Source organism: Bufo bufo, chromosome 1, assembly GCF_905171765.1.
Source record: "Bufo bufo chromosome 1, aBufBuf1.1, whole genome shotgun sequence".
NCBI classification, from domain to species: domain Eukaryota; kingdom Metazoa; phylum Chordata; class Amphibia; order Anura; family Bufonidae; genus Bufo; species Bufo bufo.
Genome location: NC_053389.1, coordinates 835,642,950 through 835,664,278, shown reverse-complemented (window position 1 = coordinate 835,664,278; position 21,329 = coordinate 835,642,950). Strand labels below are relative to the sequence as shown.

Below are 21,329 nucleotides of genomic sequence, written 5' to 3'. Positions count from 1 at the left end.
GATTATGGTGTAGTTTGGTGATGGGACAAACTGCATTATTTGGTTTCTGTTCTTTCTTCTAGTTTGTGCCCGTGTCACTTTCGCCAGCCTTCGAGCATGGCGGCCCGGTACAGGACTGTCCGGTCAATCCCAGTGCTTATTTTGACAAATTCCTCGGGCTGAGTCGGATTTTCCTTCCCTTTTAATGAGCTGGGAAGGGAGGGGGATGTCTATTTTAGTAGGGTGAGGATTATAGGACAGAGGAGGCTGACACTACTCATCACAGGACGACAGGAAGTCTTCCTCTCAGGGTGATTCCCTGCAACCAACCTGACACGACTCTGCCGAACAGGGGGATCCCAGGGGCCACACAGGGGCCACACAGGAGGATGCTGGGAAGGGTTATACCGTGGGTGTGCATGACATGAAGGTAGGGGAGGGATAGTGACTCTCCTCAACACAGGGACCCATGCTTGTGGGTGTTATAATGTGTAGAAGTATATGCCTCAATGACTTTACACTGATGGATACAAGGAAACTGGTCACAAGGCAGGGTCTCAATGGACGAGGTGGTGGTGCCTGGAGGTTACTTAGTGAGTGGTATTCTCGGGGGCCACATACCTGTGTATTCACACTTGCACTATTACTCTTCTGCAGACAATCAGTTCAGGATGTCTATACTGGAGCGTCTGGAGCAGATGGAACGTCGGATGGCAGATATGAGCTCTGGACAGCACCAGCCGTCGGCGGGAACACCGTGCGGCCCCCGCGGAGGAGACCACCAGGTAAGTGCTCTGTACACCCGCCTGTGTATACTCTCCGCTCCCACCTGTGTGTACACCTGTCTGTACATATACTCCTCTCTCCACCTGTGTGTACACCTGTCTGTACATATACTCCTCTCTCCACCTGTGTGTACACCTGTCTGTATATATATACCTCTCTCCACCTGTGTGTACACCTCTCTCCACCTGTGTGTACACCTGTCTGTATATATACACCTCTCTCCACCTGTGTGTACACCTCACTGTATATATACTCCTCTCTTCACCTGTGTGTACACCTCTCTGTATATATACCCCTCTCTCCACCTGTGTGTACACCTCTCTGTATATATACTCCTCTCTCCACCTGTGTGTACACCTGTCTGTACATATACTCCTCGCTCCACCTGTGTGTACACCTGTCTGTATATATACTCCTCTCTCCACCTGTGTGTACACCTGTCTGTATATATACACCTCTCTCCACCTGTGTGTACACCTCTCTGTATATATACACCTCTCTCCACCTGTGTGTACACCTCACTGTATATATACTCCTCTCTCCACCTGTGTGTACACCTCGCTGTATATATACTCCTCTCTCCACCTGTGTGTACACCTCGCTGTATATATACACCTCTCTCCACCTGTGTGTACACCTCTCTGTACATATACTCCTCTCTCCACCTGTGTGTACACCTTTCTGTATATATACCCCTCTCTCCACCTGTGTGTACACCTGTCTCTATTTATACCCCTCTCTCCACCTGTGTGTACACCTGTCTGTATATATACTCCTCTCTCCACCTGTGTGTACACCTGTCTCTATATATACACCTCTCCACCTGTGTGTACACCTCTCTGTATATACTCCTCTCTCCACCTGTGTGTACACCTGTCTGTGTATATACTCCTCTCTCCACCTGTGTGTACACCTCTCTGTATATATACACCTCTCTCCACCTGTGTGTACACCTCGCTGTATATATACACCTCTCTCCACCTGTGTGTACACCTGTCTGTGTATATACACCTCTCTCCACCTGTGTGTACACCTGTCTGTGTATATACTCCTCTCTCCACCTGTGTGTACACCTCTCTGTATATATACACCTCTCTCCACCTGTGTGTACACCTGTCTGTATATATACTCCTCTCTCCACCTGTGTGTATACCTGTCTGTATATATACTCCTCTCTCCACCTGTGTGTACACCTGTCTGTATATATACACCTCTCTCCACCTGTGTGTACACCTCGCTGTATATATACACCTCTCTCCACCTGTGTGTACACCTCGCTGTATATATACACCTCTCTCCACCTGTGTGTACACCTGTCTGTGTATATACACCTCTCTCCACCTGTGTGTACACCTCTCTGTATATATACACCTCTCTCCACCTGTGTGTACACCTCTCTGTATATATACACCTCTCTCCACCTGTGTGTACACCTGTCTGTGTATATACCCCTCTCTTCACCTGTGTGTACACCTCTCTGTATATATACCCCTCTCTCCACCTGTGTGTACACCTCTCTGTATATATACACCTCTCTCCACCTGTGTGTACACCTCTCTGTATATATACTCCTCTCTCCACCTGTGTGTACACCTCTCTGTATATATACACCTCTCTCCACCTGTGTGTACACCTCTCTGTATATATACACCTCTCTCCACCTGTGTGTACACCTCTCTGTATATATAAACCTCTCTCCACCTGTGTGTACACCTGTCTCTATATATACTCCTCTCTCCACCTGTGTGTACACCTGTCTCTATATATACTCCTCTCTCCACCTGTGTGTACACCTGTCTGTATATATACTCCTCTCTCCACCTGTGTGTATACCTCTCTGTATATATACTCCTCTCTCCACCTGTGTGTACACCTCTCTGTATATATACACCTCTCTCCACCTGTGTGTACACCTGTCTCTATATATACCCCTCTCTCCACCTGTGTGTACACCTGTCTGTATGTATACTCCTCTCTCCACCTGTGTGTACACCTCTCTGTATATATACACCTCTCTCCACCTGTGTGTACACCTGTCTCTATATATACACCTCTCTCCACCTGTGTGTACACCTGTCTGTATATATACACCTCTCTCCACCTGTGTGTACACCTCTCTGTATATATACTCCTCTCTCCACCTGTGTGTACACCTCTCTGTATATATACACCTCTCTCCACCTGTGTGTACACCTCTCTGTATATATACACCTCTCTCCACCTGTGTGTACACCTGTCTGTATATATACTCTTCTCTCCACCTGTGTGTACACCTGTCTCTATATATACCCCTCTCCACCTGTGTGTACGCCTGTCTCTATATATACCCCTCTCTCCACCTGTGTGTACACCTGTCTGTATATATATACACCTCTCCACCTGTGTGTACACCTGTCTGTATATATATATATACTCCTCTCTCCACCTGTGTGTACACCTGTCTGTATATATACTCCTCTCTCCACCTGTGTGTATACCTGTCTGTATATATACTCCTCTGTACACCTCTCTGTATGTATACTCCCCTCTCCACCTGTGTGTACACCTGTCTCTATATACTCCCCTCTCCACCTGTGTGTACACCTGTCTGTATATATACTCTTCTCTCCACCTGTGTGTACACCTGTCTCTATATATACCCCTCTCCACCTGTGTGTACACCTGTCTGTATATATATACTCCTCTCTCCACCTGTGTGTACACCTGTCTGTATATATACTCCTCTCTCCACCTGTGTGTATACCTGTCTGTATATATACTCCTCTGTACACCTCTCTGTATATATACCCCTCTCTCCACCTGTGTGTACACCTCTCTCCACCTGTGTATACACCTGTCTGTATATATACTCCTCTCTCCACCTGTGTGTACACCTGTCTGTATATATACACCTCTCTCCAACTGTGTGTACACCTGTCTCTATATATACCCCTCTCTCCACCTGTGTGTACACATGTATGTATGTATGTATATGTGTTTGTGTGTGTGTATATATATATATACACACTGCTCTCTCCAACTGTGTGTACACCTGTCTGTATATTTACACACCTCTCTCCAACTGTGTGTACACCTGTCTCTATATATACACCTCTCTCCACCTGTGTGTACACCTGTCTCTGTATATACCCCTCTCTCCACCTGTGTGTACACCTGTCTCTGTATATACCCCTCTCTCCACCTGTGTGTACGCCTGTCTCTATATATACCCCTCTCTCCACCTGTGTGTACGCCTGTCTCTATATATACACCTCTCTCCACCTGTGTGTACGCCTGTCTCTATATATTCACCTCTCTCCACCTGTGTGTACACCTGTCTCTATATATACCCCTCTCTCCACCTGTGTGTACGCCTGTCTCTATATATACCCCTCTCTCTACCTGTGTGTACACCTGTCTCTATATATACCCCTCTCTCCACCTGTCTGTATATATACCCCTCTCTCCACCTGTGTGTACTCCTGTCTGTACATATACCCCTCTCTCCACCTGTGTGTACACCTGTCTGTATATATACTCCTCTCTCCACCTGTGTGTACACCTGTCTGTATATATACTCCTCTCTCCACCTGTGTGTACACCTGTCTGTGTATATACCCCTCTCTCCACCTGTGTGTACACCTCTCTGTATATATACACCTCTCTCCACCTGTGTGTACACCTGTCTCTATATATACCCCTCTCTCCACCTGTGTGTACACCTGTCTGTATGTATACTCCTCTCTCCACCTGTGTGTACACCTCTCTGTATATATACACCTCTCTCCACCTGTGTGTACACCTGTCTCTATATATACCCCTCTCTCCACCTGTGTGTACGCCTGTCTCTATATATACCCCTCTCTCCACCTGTGTGTACGCCTGTCTGTATATATATATATATACCCCTCTCTCCACCTGTGTGTACGCCTGTCTGTATATATAATATACTCCTCTCTCCACCTGTGTGTACACCTGTCTGTATTAATACTCCTCTCTCCACCCGTGTGTACACCTGTCTGTATTAATTCTCCTCTCTCCACCTGTGTGTACACCTGTCTGTATTAATACTCCTCTCTCCACCTGTGTGTACACCTGTCTGTATATATACTCCTCTCTCCACCTGTGTGTACACCTCTCTGTATATATACTCCTCTCTCCACCTGTGTGTACACCTCTCTGTATTAATACTCCTCTCTCCACCTGTATGTACACCTCTCTGTATATATACACCTCTCTCCACCTGTGTGTACACCTGTCTGTGTATATACACCTCTCTTCACCTGTGTGTACACCTTTCTGTATATATATATACACCTCTCTCCACCTGTGTGTACACCTTTCTGTATATATATACACCTCTCTCCACCTGTGTGTACACCTGTCTGTATATATACTCCTCTCTCCACCTGTGTGTACACCTCTCTATATAGATATATATACACCTCTCTCCACCTGTGTGTACACCTGTCTCTATATATACCCCTCTCTCCACCTGTGTGTATATATACCCCTCTCTCCACCTGTGTGTACACCTGTGTGTATATATACCCCTCTCTCCACCTGTATGGACACCTGTCTCTATATATACCCCTCTCTCCACCTTTGTGTACACCTGTCTCTATATATACCCCTCTCTCCACCTGTGTGTACACCTGTCTGTATATATATACCCCTCTCTCCACCTGTGTGTACACCTGTCTCTATATATACCCCTCTCTCCACCTGTGTGTACACCTGTCTGTACATATACTCCTCTCCACCTGTGTGTACACCTGTCTGTATATATACTCCTCTCCACCTGTGTGTACACCTGTCTCTATATATACCCCTCTCTCCACCTGTGTGTACGCCTGTCTCTATATATACCCCTCTCTCCACCTGTGTGTACGCCTGTCTGTATATATATATATATATATATTCCCCTCTCTCCACCTGTGTGTACACCTGTCTGTATTAATACTCCTCTCTCCACCTGTGTGTACACCTGTCTGTATTAATACTCCTCTCTCCACCTGTGTGTACACCTGTCTGTATTAATACTCCTCTCTCCACCTGTGTGTACACCTGTCTGTGTATATACTCCTCTCTCCACCTGTGTGTACACCTCTCTGTGTATATACTCCTCTCTCCACCTGTGTGTACACCTCTCTGTATATATACTCCTCTCTCCACCTGTGTGTACACCTTTCTGTATATATATACACCTCTCTCCACCTGTGTGTACACCTGTCTGTATATATACACCTCTCTCCACCTGTGTGTACACCTCTCTATATAGATATATATACACCTCTCTCCACCTGTGTGTACACCTGTCTCTATATATACCCCTCTCTCCACCTGTGTGTACACCTCGCTGTATATATACACCTCTCTCCATCTGTGTGTACACCTGTTTTATATATACACCTCTCTCCACCTGTGTGTACGCCTGTCTCTATATATACCCCTCTCTCCACCTGTGTGTACACCTGTCTCTATATATTCACCTCTCTCCACCTGTGTGTACACCTGTCTCTCTATATATACCCCTCTCTCCACCTGTGTGTACACCTCTCTGTATATATACACCTCTCTCCACCTGTGTGTACACCTGTATGTATATATACCCCTCTCTCCACCTGTGTGTACACCTGTCTGTATATATACCCCTCTCTCCACCTGTGTGTACGCCTGTCTCTATATATACCCCTCTCTCCACCTGTGTGTATACCTGTCTGTATATATGCTCCTCTCTCCACCTGTGTGTACACCTCTCTGTATATATACCCCTCTCTCCACCTGTGTGTACACCTGTCTGTATATATACCCCTCTCTCCACCTGTCTGTATATATACCCCTCTCTCCACCTGTGTGTACACCTGTCTGTATATATACCCCTCTCTCCACCTGTGTGTACACCTGTCTGTATATATACCCCTCTCTCCACCTGTGTGTATACCTGTCTGTATATATACTCCTCTCTCCACCTGTGTGTACACCTGTCTCTATATATACCCCTCTCTCCACCTGTGTGTACGCCTGTCTCTATATATACCCCTCTCTCCACCTGTGTGTACGCCTGTCTGTATATATATATATATACCCCTCTCTCCACCTGTGTGTACGCCTGTCTGTATATATAATATACTCCTCTCTCCACCTGTGTGTACACCTGTCTGTATTAATACTCCTCTCTCCACCCGTGTGTACACCTGTCTGTATTAATTCTCCTCTCTCCACCTGTGTGTACACCTGTCTGTATTAATACTCCTCTCTCCACCTGTGTGTACACCTGTCTGTATATATACTCCTCTCTCCACCTGTGTGTACACCTCTCTGTATATATACTCCTCTCTCCACCTGTGTGTACACCTCTCTGTATTAATACTCCTCTCTCCACCTGTATGTACACCTGTCTGTGTATATACACCTCTCTTCACCTGTGTGTACACCTTTCTGTATATATATATACACCTCTCTCCACCTGTGTGTACACCTTTCTGTATATATATACACCTCTCTCCACCTGTGTGTACACCTGTCTGTATATATACTCCTCTCTCCACCTGTGTGTACACCTCTCTATATAGATATATATACACCTCTCTCCACCTGTGTGTACACCTGTCTCTATATATACCCCTCTCTCCACCTGTGTGTATATATACCCCTCTCTCCACCTGTGTGTACACCTGTGTGTATATATACCCCTCTCTCCACCTGTATGGACACCTGTCTCTATATATACCCCTCTCTCCACCTTTGTGTACACCTGTCTCTATATATACCCCTCTCTCCACCTGTGTGTACACCTGTCTGTATATATATACCCCTCTCTCCACCTGTGTGTACACCTGTCTCTATATATACCCCTCTCTCCACCTGTGTGTACACCTGTCTGTACATATACTCCTCTCCACCTGTGTGTACACCTGTCTGTATATATACTCCTCTCCACCTGTGTGTACACCTGTCTCTATATATACCCCTCTCTCCACCTGTGTGTACGCCTGTCTCTATATATACCCCTCTCTCCACCTGTGTGTACGCCTGTCTGTGTATATATATATATATATTCCCCTCTCTCCACCTGTGTGTACACCTGTCTGTATTAATACTCCTCTCTCCACCTGTGTGTACACCTGTCTGTATTAATACTCCTCTCTCCACCTGTGTGTACACCTGTCTGTATTAATACTCCTCTCTCCACCTGTGTGTACACCTGTCTGTGTATATACTCCTCTCTCCACCTGTGTGTACACCTCTCTGTATATATACTCCTCTCTCCACCTGTGTGTACACCTTTCTGTATATATATACACCTCTCTCCACCTGTGTGTACACCTGTCTGTATATATACACCTCTCTCCACCTGTGTGTACACCTCTCTATATAGATATATATACACCTCTCTCCACCTGTGTGTACACCTGTCTCTATATATACCCCTCTCTCCACCTGTGTGTACACCTCGCTGTATATATACACCTCTCTCCATCTGTGTGTACACCTGTTTTATATATACACCTCTCTCCACCTGTGTGTACGCCTGTCTCTATATATACCCCTCTCTCCACCTGTGTGTACACCTGTCTCTATATATTCACCTCTCTCCACCTGTGTGTACACCTGTCTCTCTATATATACCCCTCTCTCCACCTGTGTGTACACCTCTCTGTATATATACACCTCTCTCCACCTGTGTGTACACCTGTATGTATATATACCCCTCTCTCCACCTGTGTGTACACCTGTCTGTATATATACCCCTCTCTCCACCTGTGTGTACGCCTGTCTCTATATATACCCCTCTCTCCACCTGTGTGTATACCTGTCTGTATATATGCTCCTCTCTCCACCTGTGTGTACACCTCTCTGTATATATACCCCTCTCTCCACCTGTGTGTACACCTGTCTGTATATATACCCCTCTCTCCACCTGTCTGTATATATACCCCTCTCTCCACCTGTGTGTACACCTGTCTGTATATATACCCCTCTCTCCACCTGTGTGTACACCTGTCTGTATATATACCCCTCTCTCCACCTGTGTGTATACCTGTCTGTATATATACTCCTCTCTCCACCTGTGTGTACACCTCTCTGTATATATACCTCTCTCTCTACCTGTGTGTACATCTGTCTGTATATATACCCCTCTCTCCACCTGTCTGTATATATACCCCTCTCTCCACCTGTGTGTACACCTCTCTGTATATATACACCTCTCTCCACCTGTGTGTACACCTGCCTGTACATATACCCCTCTCTCTACCTGTGTGTACACCTGTCTGTATATATACCCCTCTCTCCACCTGTGTGTACGCCTGTCTGTACATATACCCCTCTCTCCACCTGTGTGTGCACCTGTCTGTATATATACTCCTCTCTCCACCTGTGTGTACACCTCTCTGTATATACTCCTCTCTCCACCTGTGTGTACTCCTGTCTGTATATATACACCTCTCTCCACCTGTCTGTATATATACTCCTCTCCACCTGTGTGTACTCCTGTCTGTACATATACCCCTCTCTCCACCTGTGTGTACTCCTGTCTGTACATATACCCCTCTCTCCACCTGTGTGTACTCCTGTCTGTACATATACCCCTCTCTCCACCTGTGTGTACTCCTGTCTGTATATATACACCTTTCTTCACCTGTGTGTACACCTGTCTGTATATATATACACCTCTCCACCTGTGTGTACACCTGTCTGTACATATACCCCTCTCCACCTGTGTGTACACCTGTCTGTACATATACCCCTCTCTCCACCTGTGTGTACACCTGTCTGTATATATACCCCTCTCTCCACCTGTGTGTACACCTGTCTGTATATACCCCTCTCTCCACCTGTGTGTACACCTCTCTGTATATACTCCTCTCCACCTGTGTGTACTCCTGTCTGTACATATACCCCTCTCTCCACCTGTGTGTACACCTGTCTGTACATATACCCCTCTCCACCTGTGTGTACACCTGTCTGTACATATACCCCTCTCTCCACCTGTGTGTACACCTGTCTGTACATATACCCCTCTCTCCACCTGTGTGTACACCTCGCTGTATATATACACCTCTCTCCACCTGTGTGTACACCTGTCTGTATATATACCCCTCTCTCCACCTGTGTGTACGCCTGTCTGTGTATATACACCTCTCTCCACCTGTGTGTACACCTGTCTGTATATATACTCCTCTCTCCACCTGTGTGTACACCTCTCTGTACATATACCCCTCTCTCCACCTGTGTGTACACCTGTCTGTACATATACCCCTCTCTCCACCTGTGTGTACACCTGTCTGTATATATATATATATACCCCCCTCTCCACCTGTGTGTATACCTGTCTCTATATATTCCCCCCTCTCCACCTGTGTGTACACCTGTCTGTATATATACCCCTCTCTCCACCTGTGTGTACACCTCTCTGTATATATACCCCTCTCTCCACCTGTGTGTACACCTGTCTGTACATATACCCCTCTCTCCACCTGTGTGTACACCTGTCTGTATATATATACCCCCCTCTCCACCTGTGTGTACGCCCCCCATCTCCTCCCTGGTTATGGAGTGATTGCTTGTTGTGGTTGTCGGAGTGAGAAGTGTCGGGGGAGGAATGTGTCGTCTGTGAAGTTTCCATTAGACGTCACAGGAGATTTACTAAGGAGATTATTCGCTGCTTAAGTTACAGACAGTATTTTCCGCGGCATCTGTTCACTGCAAAGGGTGGTGGGGTGGGCAGCCGGGACTCCCCCAGGAAGAATGGGATCACCCCCTCCCCCCCGAGCATCACCCCCGCTAGATCCACCAGACTGTCTCTTCTCTGTATAACACTAGATCCACCAGACTGTCTCTTCTCTGTATAACACTAGATCCACCAGACTGTCTCTTCTCTGTATAACACTAGATCCACCAGACTGTCTCTTCTCTGTATAACACTAGATCCACCAGACTGTCTCTTCTCTGTATAACACTAGATCCACCAGACTGTCTCTTCCCTGTGATAACACTAGATCCACCAGACTGTCTCTTCCCTGTGATAACACTAGATCCACCAGACTCTGTCTCTTCTCTGTATAACACTAGATCCACCAGACTGTCTCTTCTCTGTATAACACTAGATCCACCAGACGCTGTCTCTTCTCTGTATAACACTAGATCCACCAGACTCTGTCTTTTCCCTGTGATAACACTAGATCCACCAGACTGTCTCTTCCCTGTATAACACTAGATCCACCAGACTCTGTCTCTTCTCTGTATAACACTAGATCCACCAGACTGTCTCTTCTCTGTATAACACTAGATCCACCAGACTGTCTCTTCTCTGTATAACACTAGATCCACCAGACTCTGTCTCTTCTCTGTATAACACTAGATCCACCAGACGCTGTCTCTTCTCTGTATAACACTAGATCCACCAGACTGTCTCTTCTCTGTATAACACTAGATCCACCAGACTCTGTCTCTTCTCTGTATAACACTAGATCCACCAGACTGTCTCTTCTCTGTATAACACTAGATCCACCAGACGCTGTCTCTTCTCTGTATAACACTAGATCCACCAGACTCTGTCTTTTCCCTGTGATAACACTAGATCCACCAGACTGTCTCTTCTCTGTATAACACTAGATCCACCAGACTTTCTCTTCTCTGTATAACACTAGATCCACCAGACTGTCTCTTCTCTGTATAACACTAGATCCACCAGACTGTCTCTTCCCTGTATAACACTAGATCCACCAGACTGTCTCTTCCCTGTATAACACTAGATCCACCAGACTGTCTCTTCTCTGTATAACACTAGATCCACCAGACTGTCTCTTCTCTGTATAACACTAGATCCACCAGACTGTCTCTTCTCTGTATAACACTAGATCCACCAGACTGTCTCTTCTCTGTATAACACTAGATCCACCAGACGCTGTCTCTTCTCTGTATAACACTAGATCCACCAGACTGTCTCTTCTCTGTATAACACTAGATCCACCAGACTGTCTCTTCTCTGTATAACACTAGATCCACCAGACGCTGTCTCTTCTCTGTATAACACTAGATCCACCAGACTGTCTCTTCTCTGTATAACACTAGATCCACCAGACTGTCTCTTCTCTGTATAACACTAGATCCACCAGACTGTCTCTTCTCTGTATAACACTAGATCCACCAGACTGTCTCTTCTCTGTATAACACTAGATCCACCAGACTGTCTCTTCCCTGTATAACACTAGATCCACCAGACTGTCTCTTCCCTGTATAACACTAGATCCACCAGACTGTCTCTTCTCTGTATAACACTAGATCCACCAGACTGTCTCTTCTCTGTATAACACTAGATCCACCAGACTGTCTCTTCCCTGTATAACACTAGATCCACCAGACTGTCTCTTCCCTGTATAACACTAGATCCACCAGACTCTGTCTCTTCTCTGTATAACACTAGATCCACCAGACTGTCTCTTCTCTGTATAACACTAGATCCACCAGACTGTCTCTTCTCTGTATAACACTAGATCCACTAGACGCTGTCTCTTCTCTGTATAACACTAGATCCACCAGACGCTGTCTCTTCCCTGTATAACACTAGATCCACCAGACGCTGTCTCTTCCCTGTATAACACTAGATCCACCAGACTGTCTCTTCCCTGTATAACACTAGATCCACCAGACGCTGTCTCTTCCCTGTATAACACTAGATCCACCAGACTGTCTTTTCTCTGTATAACACTAGATCCACCAGACTGTCTTTTCTCTGTATAACACTAGATCCACCAGACTGTCTCTTCTCTGTATAACACTAGATCCACCAGACTGTCTCTTCTCTGTATAACACTAGATCCACCAGACTGTCTCTTCTCTGTATAACACTAGATCCACCAGACTCTGTCTCTTCTCTGTATAACACTAGATCCACCAGTCTCTGTCTCTTCTCTGTATAACACTAGATCCACCAGACGCTGTCTCTTCTCTGTATAACACTAGATCCACCAGACTGTCTCTTCCCTGTGATAACACTAGATCCACCAGACTCTGTCTCTTCTCTGTATAACACTAGATCCACCAGACGCTGTCTCTTCTCTGTATAACACTAGATCCACCAGACTGTCTCTTCCCTGTGATAACACTAGATCCACCAGACTCTGTCTCTTCTCTGTATAACACTAGATCCACCAGACTGTCTCTTCTCTGTATAACACTAGATCCACCAGACGCTGTCTCTTCTCTGTATAACACTAGATCCACCAGACTCTGTCTTTTCCCTGTGATAACACTAGATCCACCAGACTCTGTCTCTTCTCTGTATAACACTAGATCCACCAGACTGTCTCTTCTCTGTATAACACTAGATCCACCAGACTGTCTCTTCTCTGTATAACACTAGATCCCCCAGACTCTGTCTCTTCTCTGTATAACACTAGATCCCCCAGACTCTGTCTCTTCTCTGTATAACACTAGGTCCCCCAGACTCTGTCTCTTCTCTGTATAACACTAGATCCACCAGACTGTCTCTTCTCTGTATAACACTAGATCCCTCAGACTCTGTCTCTTCTCTGTATAACACTAGATCCCCCATGCTCTGTCTCTCTTCCCTGTGATGACACTGGATCCCCCAGACTCTCTCTCTTCCCTGTGATGACACTAGATCCCCCAGACTCTGTCTTTTCTCTGTGATGACACTAGATCCACCAGACGCTGTCTCTTCCCTGTGATGACACTAGATGCCCCATACTCAGTCTCTTCTCTGTGATACCACTAGATCCCCCAGACTCTCTCTTCCCTGTGATGACACTAGATCCCCCAGACTCTCTCTTCCCTGTGATGACACTAGATCCCCCAGACTCTGTCTTTTCTCTGTGATGACACTAGATCCCCCAGACTCTGTCGTTTCTCTGTGATGACACTAGATCCCCCATACACTGTCTCTTCCCTGTGATGACACTAGATCCCTCAGACTCTGTCTCTTCTCTGTGATACCACTAGATCCACCAGACTCTCTCTCTTCCCTGTGATAACACTGGATCCCTCAGACTCTGTCTCTTCTCTGTGATCCACGAGGGCCTTTTCTCTGTGCGCACCTTAATCCCGCGGTGTGGATTCAGTGGAGTCTCATTTCTCTTCTTATTTTTCAGGTGTCGGCGGCCGATACCTTTGAAGCTCGCCTGGTTGCTGTCTGTGAGAAGATGATGTCACAGACCTGCTGGGTGACATCAGACCTTCTGGCACACGAGATGAGTTTCCGAGGGATGACCCTGCTACACCTGGCCGCGGCTCAGGGCTATGCCCGTCTTATTGAGACCCTGATTCAGTGGAGGTGAGTTATGGCTTTTGGTGGTGGACGACACATCTGACCGACCTCCTGAGAGGAGGGATGTTGTTTAATTCCATGTGGTTCTGTCTTAGGAGCCTCCACTCTCAGAGCCTTGCTGTGGAATTGGAGGTCGACCCTCTGAACGTGGATCACTTCTCCTGCACACCCCTGGTGAGTCTGTATCACCCCCTCCCCTGCTCACTTTTAAGGTCTTCATCGGTGGTCACCATCCAGTGATTTCCGTGACCTTGTTGCCGCCTCGTCCTCCTGTGTTTCTTTGCACTGACCCAGTTACTCTCTCGTCGGTCTTCTGTAGATGTGGGCCTGCGCTCTAGGACACACTGAGGCTGCCACACTGCTCTTCCGCTGGGACTGCAGAGCCCTAACCATACCGGACTCCCTGGGGCGACTTCCTTTGGGAGTCGCCCGATCACGAGGGCATGTGAAGCTGGCATCTACCCTAGAAGAGATGCAGAGGCAGGACATGGCGCGTGGAAACTTCACGGATTTGCAGCAGTCAAGCTGGCAGTCGCTCGTGGGAAGTCAGGAGATCAGTCGAGGGCTCTCTCCTCTGTCGACCAGCGCCGATACGGGTAATGGAAGCGGCCAGGGCTGTCTGTAGTGTAATTATAGCAGGTAGTGTGCTCTGAAGCCACGGTTTCCCTTCCACAGGTCTCAGCAGCCTCCCCTCCCCCTCAGAGGTATCAGATGGGTCTGTCTCAGTAACCTCTGCGTATTCCAGTAGTTCTGCCCTACGCGGCTCACCTGACTGCAGCCCAGAGAGCAGTCAAGACGCCCCAGTAGAGACGCCCCCCAATTCTAGGATACTGGGAGCTGCTTCATGGGAGCTGGAGGACCCCATAGAACACATCTCCTACCTGGACTCTCCTGGAGTAGATGAAGCTGATCTCATTGAGTATCAGGAGGACACGGAGAACCAGGACTATCTGCAGGTAATGTGTCCCCCCGCTTACATGGCTTCAGTCCTCTCCTTGTCACTCTAGTGTAGATCTGTCTCTCCGTTCTTTCCGTTCTGTATCCTGTGCACCCTTTTCTCTCTTGCGCTCCCTCACATCCTTCCTCTGTCGCCCTCATTCTGCTTCGTCCCAGGTTGATATGGTTACCCTCGCAGAACAGATCATAGAAGCCACCCCAGACCGCATCAAGCAGGACGACTTCACAGCATCCGACTCTGCGGCTCTCAGAGAGAGGTCCGGAAATCTCAGCAAGACCATGGCGTGGCTCGCCAGCTACCTAGACACTGCCGACCAGATGCCTGGGTTACCCCCTCATGGGTCAGTAGATTAGACTCGGAATATGAACTGTGTGTGTACAGGTCATGGTGTAGCGGTGTCTGGACTGTGTGTATACTGGTCATGGTGTAGTCTGGACTGTGTGTATACAGGTCATGGTGTAGGAGTGTCTGGACTGTGTGTATACAGGTCATGGTGTAGTAGTGTCTGGACTGTGTGTATACTGGTCATGGTGTAGTAGTATCTGCACTGTGTGTATACAGGTCATGGTGTAGCAGTGTCTGGACTGTGTGTATACAGGTCATGGTGTAGTAGTGTCTGGACTGTGTGTATACACATCATGGTGTAGCGGTGTCTGGACTGTGTGTATACAGGTCATGGTGTCTGGACTGTGTGTATACAGGTCATGGTGTAGTAGTGTCTGGACTGTGTGTATACAGGTCATGGTGTAGTAGTGTCTGGACTGTGTGTATACAGGTCATGGTGTAGTAGTGTCTGGACTGTGTGTATACAGATCATGGTGTAGTAGTGTCTGGACTGTGTGTATACAGGTCATGGTGTAGTAGTGTCTGGACTGTGTGTATACAGGTCATGGTGTAGCGGTGTCTGGACTGTGTGTATACAGGTCATGGTGTCTGGACTGTGTGTATACAGGTCATAGTGTAGTCTGGACTGTGTGTATACAGGTCATGGTGTAGTCTGGACTGTGTGTATACAGGTCATGGTGTAGTCTGGACTGTGTGTATACAGGTAATGGTGTAGTCTGGACTGTGTGTATACAGGTCATGGTGTAGTCTGGACTGTGTGTATACAGGTCATGGTGTAGTCTGGACTGTGTGTATACAGGTCATGGTGTAGTCTGGACTGTGTGTATTGTCGGGTATTTATTTCATATAAGATATGAAATCATAAAAATTATGATTTCATATTTTTATGAAATATGAAAAATTAAAAATTAAAATTTTTATTGGCGGACATATAAACGCCAGTTCTTTTATTGATGAGATCTAAAGTTAATTTGTGCAGATAATGAAACAGGGTGCAATTAATTATATAAAATATAATTTATTACAAATAAATACATGCAGTAAAAATGGCATACAAATGAATATAAGGATAATATCAAAATTGACCACAAGATGATGCTCACTTAATTTAGTACACCAAGTACAATACAATGTTATTCAAATTATTATCAAATTATTACCGATTATTGAAATTTTATAATGTAACAATAACAACAAAACAATAGAAATGAATCTGTGGAAAATCCCTTATGCTCAATCAAAGAATATGGCAGTAAGAGACACCTTATAAATACGCCCGTTGGCCTAACTACGGATAATAATATCCGATCAGAGATTCTACTCTGATATCAATATTACAGGAATTCTAATGATGTGCACGTTCATTAAAATTTCCCATAAAATTATTGTTTTAACACTACTGACCCACTAATAATGGGGTCTCAACTATATGCCAATTGGAGCGACTTATAATTACTGCAAATGAAATAAATTATACATTACCCCTGGCTTTGGGATAAAGAGCTTTTAGAATGGACTCAGCTTTCCAAGGTTCAGATATGTCCCGTCCTATGGTATGTTCCTGACGTGTGAAGTGATGCTGATGAATAAATCTTTATAAAGAGTTCCGTTGTGAAGAAGTCCTTGTGAAGTTTTTCCTTTTGTGAAGTTTGTGAAGTGTTTGAAGAAGTGTTTTTTTCTACCCAAAAACTGGATCAGATATCCCCATCCTTATCTATGCCCATCCCCTCTTGGAATAGGGATTACCAATTAGATAAGGTGGGTGTGACGTATGTTAAACATGGGAATGATGTCACTTAACTGACATTCCTCAGAAACTTCTGCCCATCTACCACTTGATGGCACTGTTGTATCATATAACAATTTTGAATATTTTAAGAATTAACATATATACAGATTGTTTTATTACTACTTAAACTTTGCCCTTTCACACCTTAAATCAATTAGGAGGGGTTCTTTCTGACACTTTGCTCAGACTGACTGGCGGTATCAGAAGTTTTCCTAATCCCTGAATTTATGGGGCAGATAGGAGTTCTTCTGGTTTGTGTATCTTAACTGTCTCAGCGATTGAGTGATGATGTTTGAGATAACATCAGCTCCTCTAAAATAAACCCTATTTAAGAAATTTCCACTTAAACATATTTTATATCCCCTGGAATATACCCTCTCAGTGAGATACAGACATATAAAGATACATTAATAATATTTGGTTATAATACATCAATATCACATAGTATATATGAATCATTAATAAGTTCAAACGCTAAATAAATGCACACACCAGATGTGTTTTATGGACGTCTCTTATCAGATCATGGTTTAGCCATGAAACACCCATTGTTCCTCAGACAGACAAGTTTAGAGAAACCTGTGTAGATAAATCCATGTCTCTAAACAATAATAAAAGTATAGTCTTCTCTATATATTCACTTTTAACACATTGAACTTGCTATGAACCCATCTTGGTTTTTTTCAGGTTCATGCTGATCACATGTTGTTAAAGGCAATGATCATCCATATTGAATATGGTATCATCAGATACATTGTACACTTATGAAAATGCACAACAAATCCCCCTTCATTCCAAAATATTCCATAAAATGTGAATGTATTTGGAATGCTTAAAAGGGCTTTTCATATATCTTCTTCGATGCGTAGACTTGGCTTATAATGTTCTAACCAGAGCTTGACTAAAGTTCTTCTGGAGAACCTTATCTAACGCATGACTTGGATGGTCAACAAACTCAACCATCCCATAGATCCTGCAAAACAGGATATAAGTTCGATAAAGGTTTGTTTTGATTCTCCATCTCCACGTGAATGTTTAATAGGTTCCTTTTCAATGAACCAATTTCAAGTTCCAATATCTTGATGGAGATGGAATCGGCAACTGTCATACCGGTAGTAATAACAGTGCCCATTACGCCAAAGATTATGGCGGCTACGATTGCAAAAACATGAATCGCTTTGGTCTGTAGAAAACTGTTCTCTGGTCAAGGTTTTCCTTGCTTGCTCCAGGATTTGCGTAATCCGTCCTTGGGAATATCCGATGTGCATCTGATACCAGGCTTGGATTTCCGATGACTGGATCTTGGATACGTTGAATTGCCTTTCAACGAAAACGCGTGGATCCAGGCTGATGTAGACCTTCTGGGATAATATCCTCTTGTTCGTCAAGATGAACCCCGCTGTATCTTGTAGCATGATCCCCGATGAAGGACCTGGCACAGCAATCGGCTCAGCATGGAACTCTTTCCCCAAGATCAGGACGACGTAGATAATGGCAATCATCTTTGATGACATCTTACGCCTATAAAATATTATATGACACATATGAGTATATACATTTTTTTTTTAACTTTATCCTGCAAGAAAAGAGTTACTAATACCATATACCCCTGATTGGCATAAGTTCTTTTCTTGGACAGAGTAAGTTCTGGTTTCAGAGGTGAGTTAGGAGACATTTTGTTACAGAGGAAACATACATCAGGATGGGTTAGTATGCGTTAAAGATGTAGAATAACAGATAACGTTTTTCCGTTCATACGATACCAATCCTTATTTCCGTCTTTAGCTGGAACCATAAAGTCTTTTCACCTCTTTTCATCCAACTCCTTCAATCTCTCGAAGTCGTGCACTGGGATGACAAACACGTAGCTGATTAATGTGCACCCATTTTTCAATAAATTCATCCCCCTTAGGGATTTTGATCTTGTAGACCACTGGAGATAATTTGTCAGTGATGACATAGGGACCTTTCCAGGAAGGTAGGAATTTTCTCTCCTTCACTTGATCCCGAGCGAAGTTATAGAGATATACCCGATCGGAAATTTGATACTCCTTCTGTGTAGTCTTCAGATCATAGTATGTCTTAGCACTCACTGCGGCTTTCTCTATATTTTTCTGGGCGAACGCAAAAGCATGTTGAAGGTGCTTGCGTAAATTTTCCACATACTGATGCGACGTTGTAGCATTGATCAAGTTATGGTCTGTTGTCTTGTAAAGTAAATGCTGGGGTAACACCATCTTCCTTCCCGTGATCATCTCGAAGGGAGAAAGTTTAGTTGCTGCGCTTGGGGTGGCTCTGATGGCCATAAGCACCAAAGGCAACTTGACATCCCAGTCCTTACCAGATTCATTGACAAACTTTTTCAGGATGTTCACAATGGACTGGTTGTAACGTTCTACTCCACCACTAGAGGCTGGTCGATAAGCTATATGTAGCTTCCTCTTTACCCCCAGGATTTCCCACATCTTTGTCATCACCTCACTGGTGAAGTGACTTCCACGATCGGATTCGATGCGCTGGGGAAGACCAAACCTGGAGAATATGTGGTTAATGAGCAGAGATGCACATACGCTTGAACTGCATGTTTTGCACGGTAAACATTCCACCCATTTGGTGAACAGACAAGTTATGGTTAACATATACTTGTTGCCTCTTGATGAGGTTGTTACTGGTCCAATGAAGTCAATTTGGATGTCTGACCATGGCATGGACATCCCCCTTTTCATCAATGGTGCCCGATGAGTGGGTCCTTGTGGCTGGAATTGAGGGCAGATTAGACATCCCTGACAATATGTTCGCACATCTTGCAGCATATGTGGCCAGTAAGCGTAGTCCCGTAGTAACTCGTACGTTATTTTCTCACCTCGATGACCAGCTGTTGGAGCATCATGTGCATGTTGTAACATCAGACCTCGGTATGCTGCAGGTACTATCCATAAAGTATCTGCCATCCACCTGGAACAAATCACAGAGAAAGTTAGGATGTTTACCCATCTGCTGTCTGAGAGGTTGACCTCTTTGCAGCTCCGTGACCTCTGCATTCCTGAGTCTCCCAGGACAAGCTGAAGGAGCAGCATCAGCCCCCGCCTTTGGGACAAGCTGTGTGACACCACAAGTCACAGCTGGCTCACGGCTAGATGCTGGAACGATGGGATTACACACTGGAACAGACATCTGGTCATATGAATTGACATCATTAGACTGCAAGACAAATGACATATTAGACATTTCCCCCCTGGCCCTAATTTCAGGGTCAGAGGTACTGCAAGGAAATATTGAATTATGAATCATATCAGATTCTACCACAATCAACTTAATATCCTTACAGTGGCCTGGGTTCTGACCCGGCCCAATTTGTTTTATGATGTTGAGCTGGGACCTGGAGTTGCCCCTAAAAAAGGCTCAGGCTGTTTTCCTGGAGATACCAATTTCCTCACAATGTCACTCAACTGGGCCACTTGTTCTGCCAGCTGATCAAACCTGTTTGGTCTGGGCACATTTTGGTTTTGCTGAGCACCCTGGTTATCGGTAGGTGACCTACTCCTGGGTGAATTTGAGGATTCCTGCCTATCTTCCCTCTGTTGTCTGGGTCTATTATCCCAGCGCCTGTAACCCTGGTAATTCCTATAGTTATAGGGCCCGTACCCCTGGGGGCCCCTATTGTAATAGGGACGGTAGTTAGACCTCCCATTACCTGAATTATTCCCCTCGGATCCATTAGTATTTTGGGGTTTGGTCTGTTTGGGCGGTCCTACCTGTTGTTGCTGGGCTTGTTGAGCAGGTCCTGTAGACTGAGGGAACCTTCGTGGCTGGCTTTCAAATCCCAAACTAGGGTTTACCTTAGTTTCAGCTACCTTTTGCTCTGGGGATTTTTTAAACCTTCTCTCCTCTGTTGCATGGCACTCACTGATATTATACAGCGTGGTGGCAGCAGTCACCAACCAATCCAAGGGGGCATCAATATCCAGATCTCTGGCTAAGTTAAATTTGATCTGGGTTGGCATAGCGTCATAGAATAACTGTTTGAATTCTTCAGATTCCCATTTTGGGGATCTATATGCCAACCCATAGGCATTTTTGAGGATAGAGAGGAATTCACGTGGACTCTGATTGGGTCTACACGTAAGGCTATATATGTCCCGTTTTGCAGCGGTGGTGGTTCGGTACGGTCCGAATTCCAATTTAACCTCATGCAAAAC

The 21,329-nt window shown here is 45.4% G+C and overlaps 1 protein-coding gene across 22 annotated transcripts in view; it reads left to right on the top strand.

The window, feature by feature from the left end:
- CAMTA2 (calmodulin binding transcription activator 2) overlaps positions 1 to 21,329 on the top strand; it is a 113,322-nt gene that overhangs the window by 75,725 nt on the left and 16,268 nt on the right. For 21 of the 22 annotated variants that reach the window (XR_005775737.1, XR_005775734.1, XR_005775731.1 and 18 more), the window contains exons 12-17: positions 637 to 764; positions 13,863 to 14,044; positions 14,134 to 14,212; positions 14,358 to 14,634; positions 14,714 to 14,994; positions 15,152 to 15,336. Coding sequence is in view for 2 of the 22 variants with exons in the window: in XM_040415316.1 (XP_040271250.1) it covers positions 637 to 764; positions 13,863 to 14,044; positions 14,134 to 14,212; positions 14,358 to 14,634; positions 14,714 to 14,994; positions 15,152 to 15,336 (1,132 nt within the window). In the remaining 20 variants the exon portion in view is untranslated. The remainder of the gene's footprint in view (positions 1 to 636; positions 765 to 13,862; positions 14,045 to 14,133; positions 14,213 to 14,357; positions 14,635 to 14,713; positions 14,995 to 15,151; positions 15,337 to 21,329) is intronic. The other variant, XM_040415318.1, reaches the window with a different exon arrangement.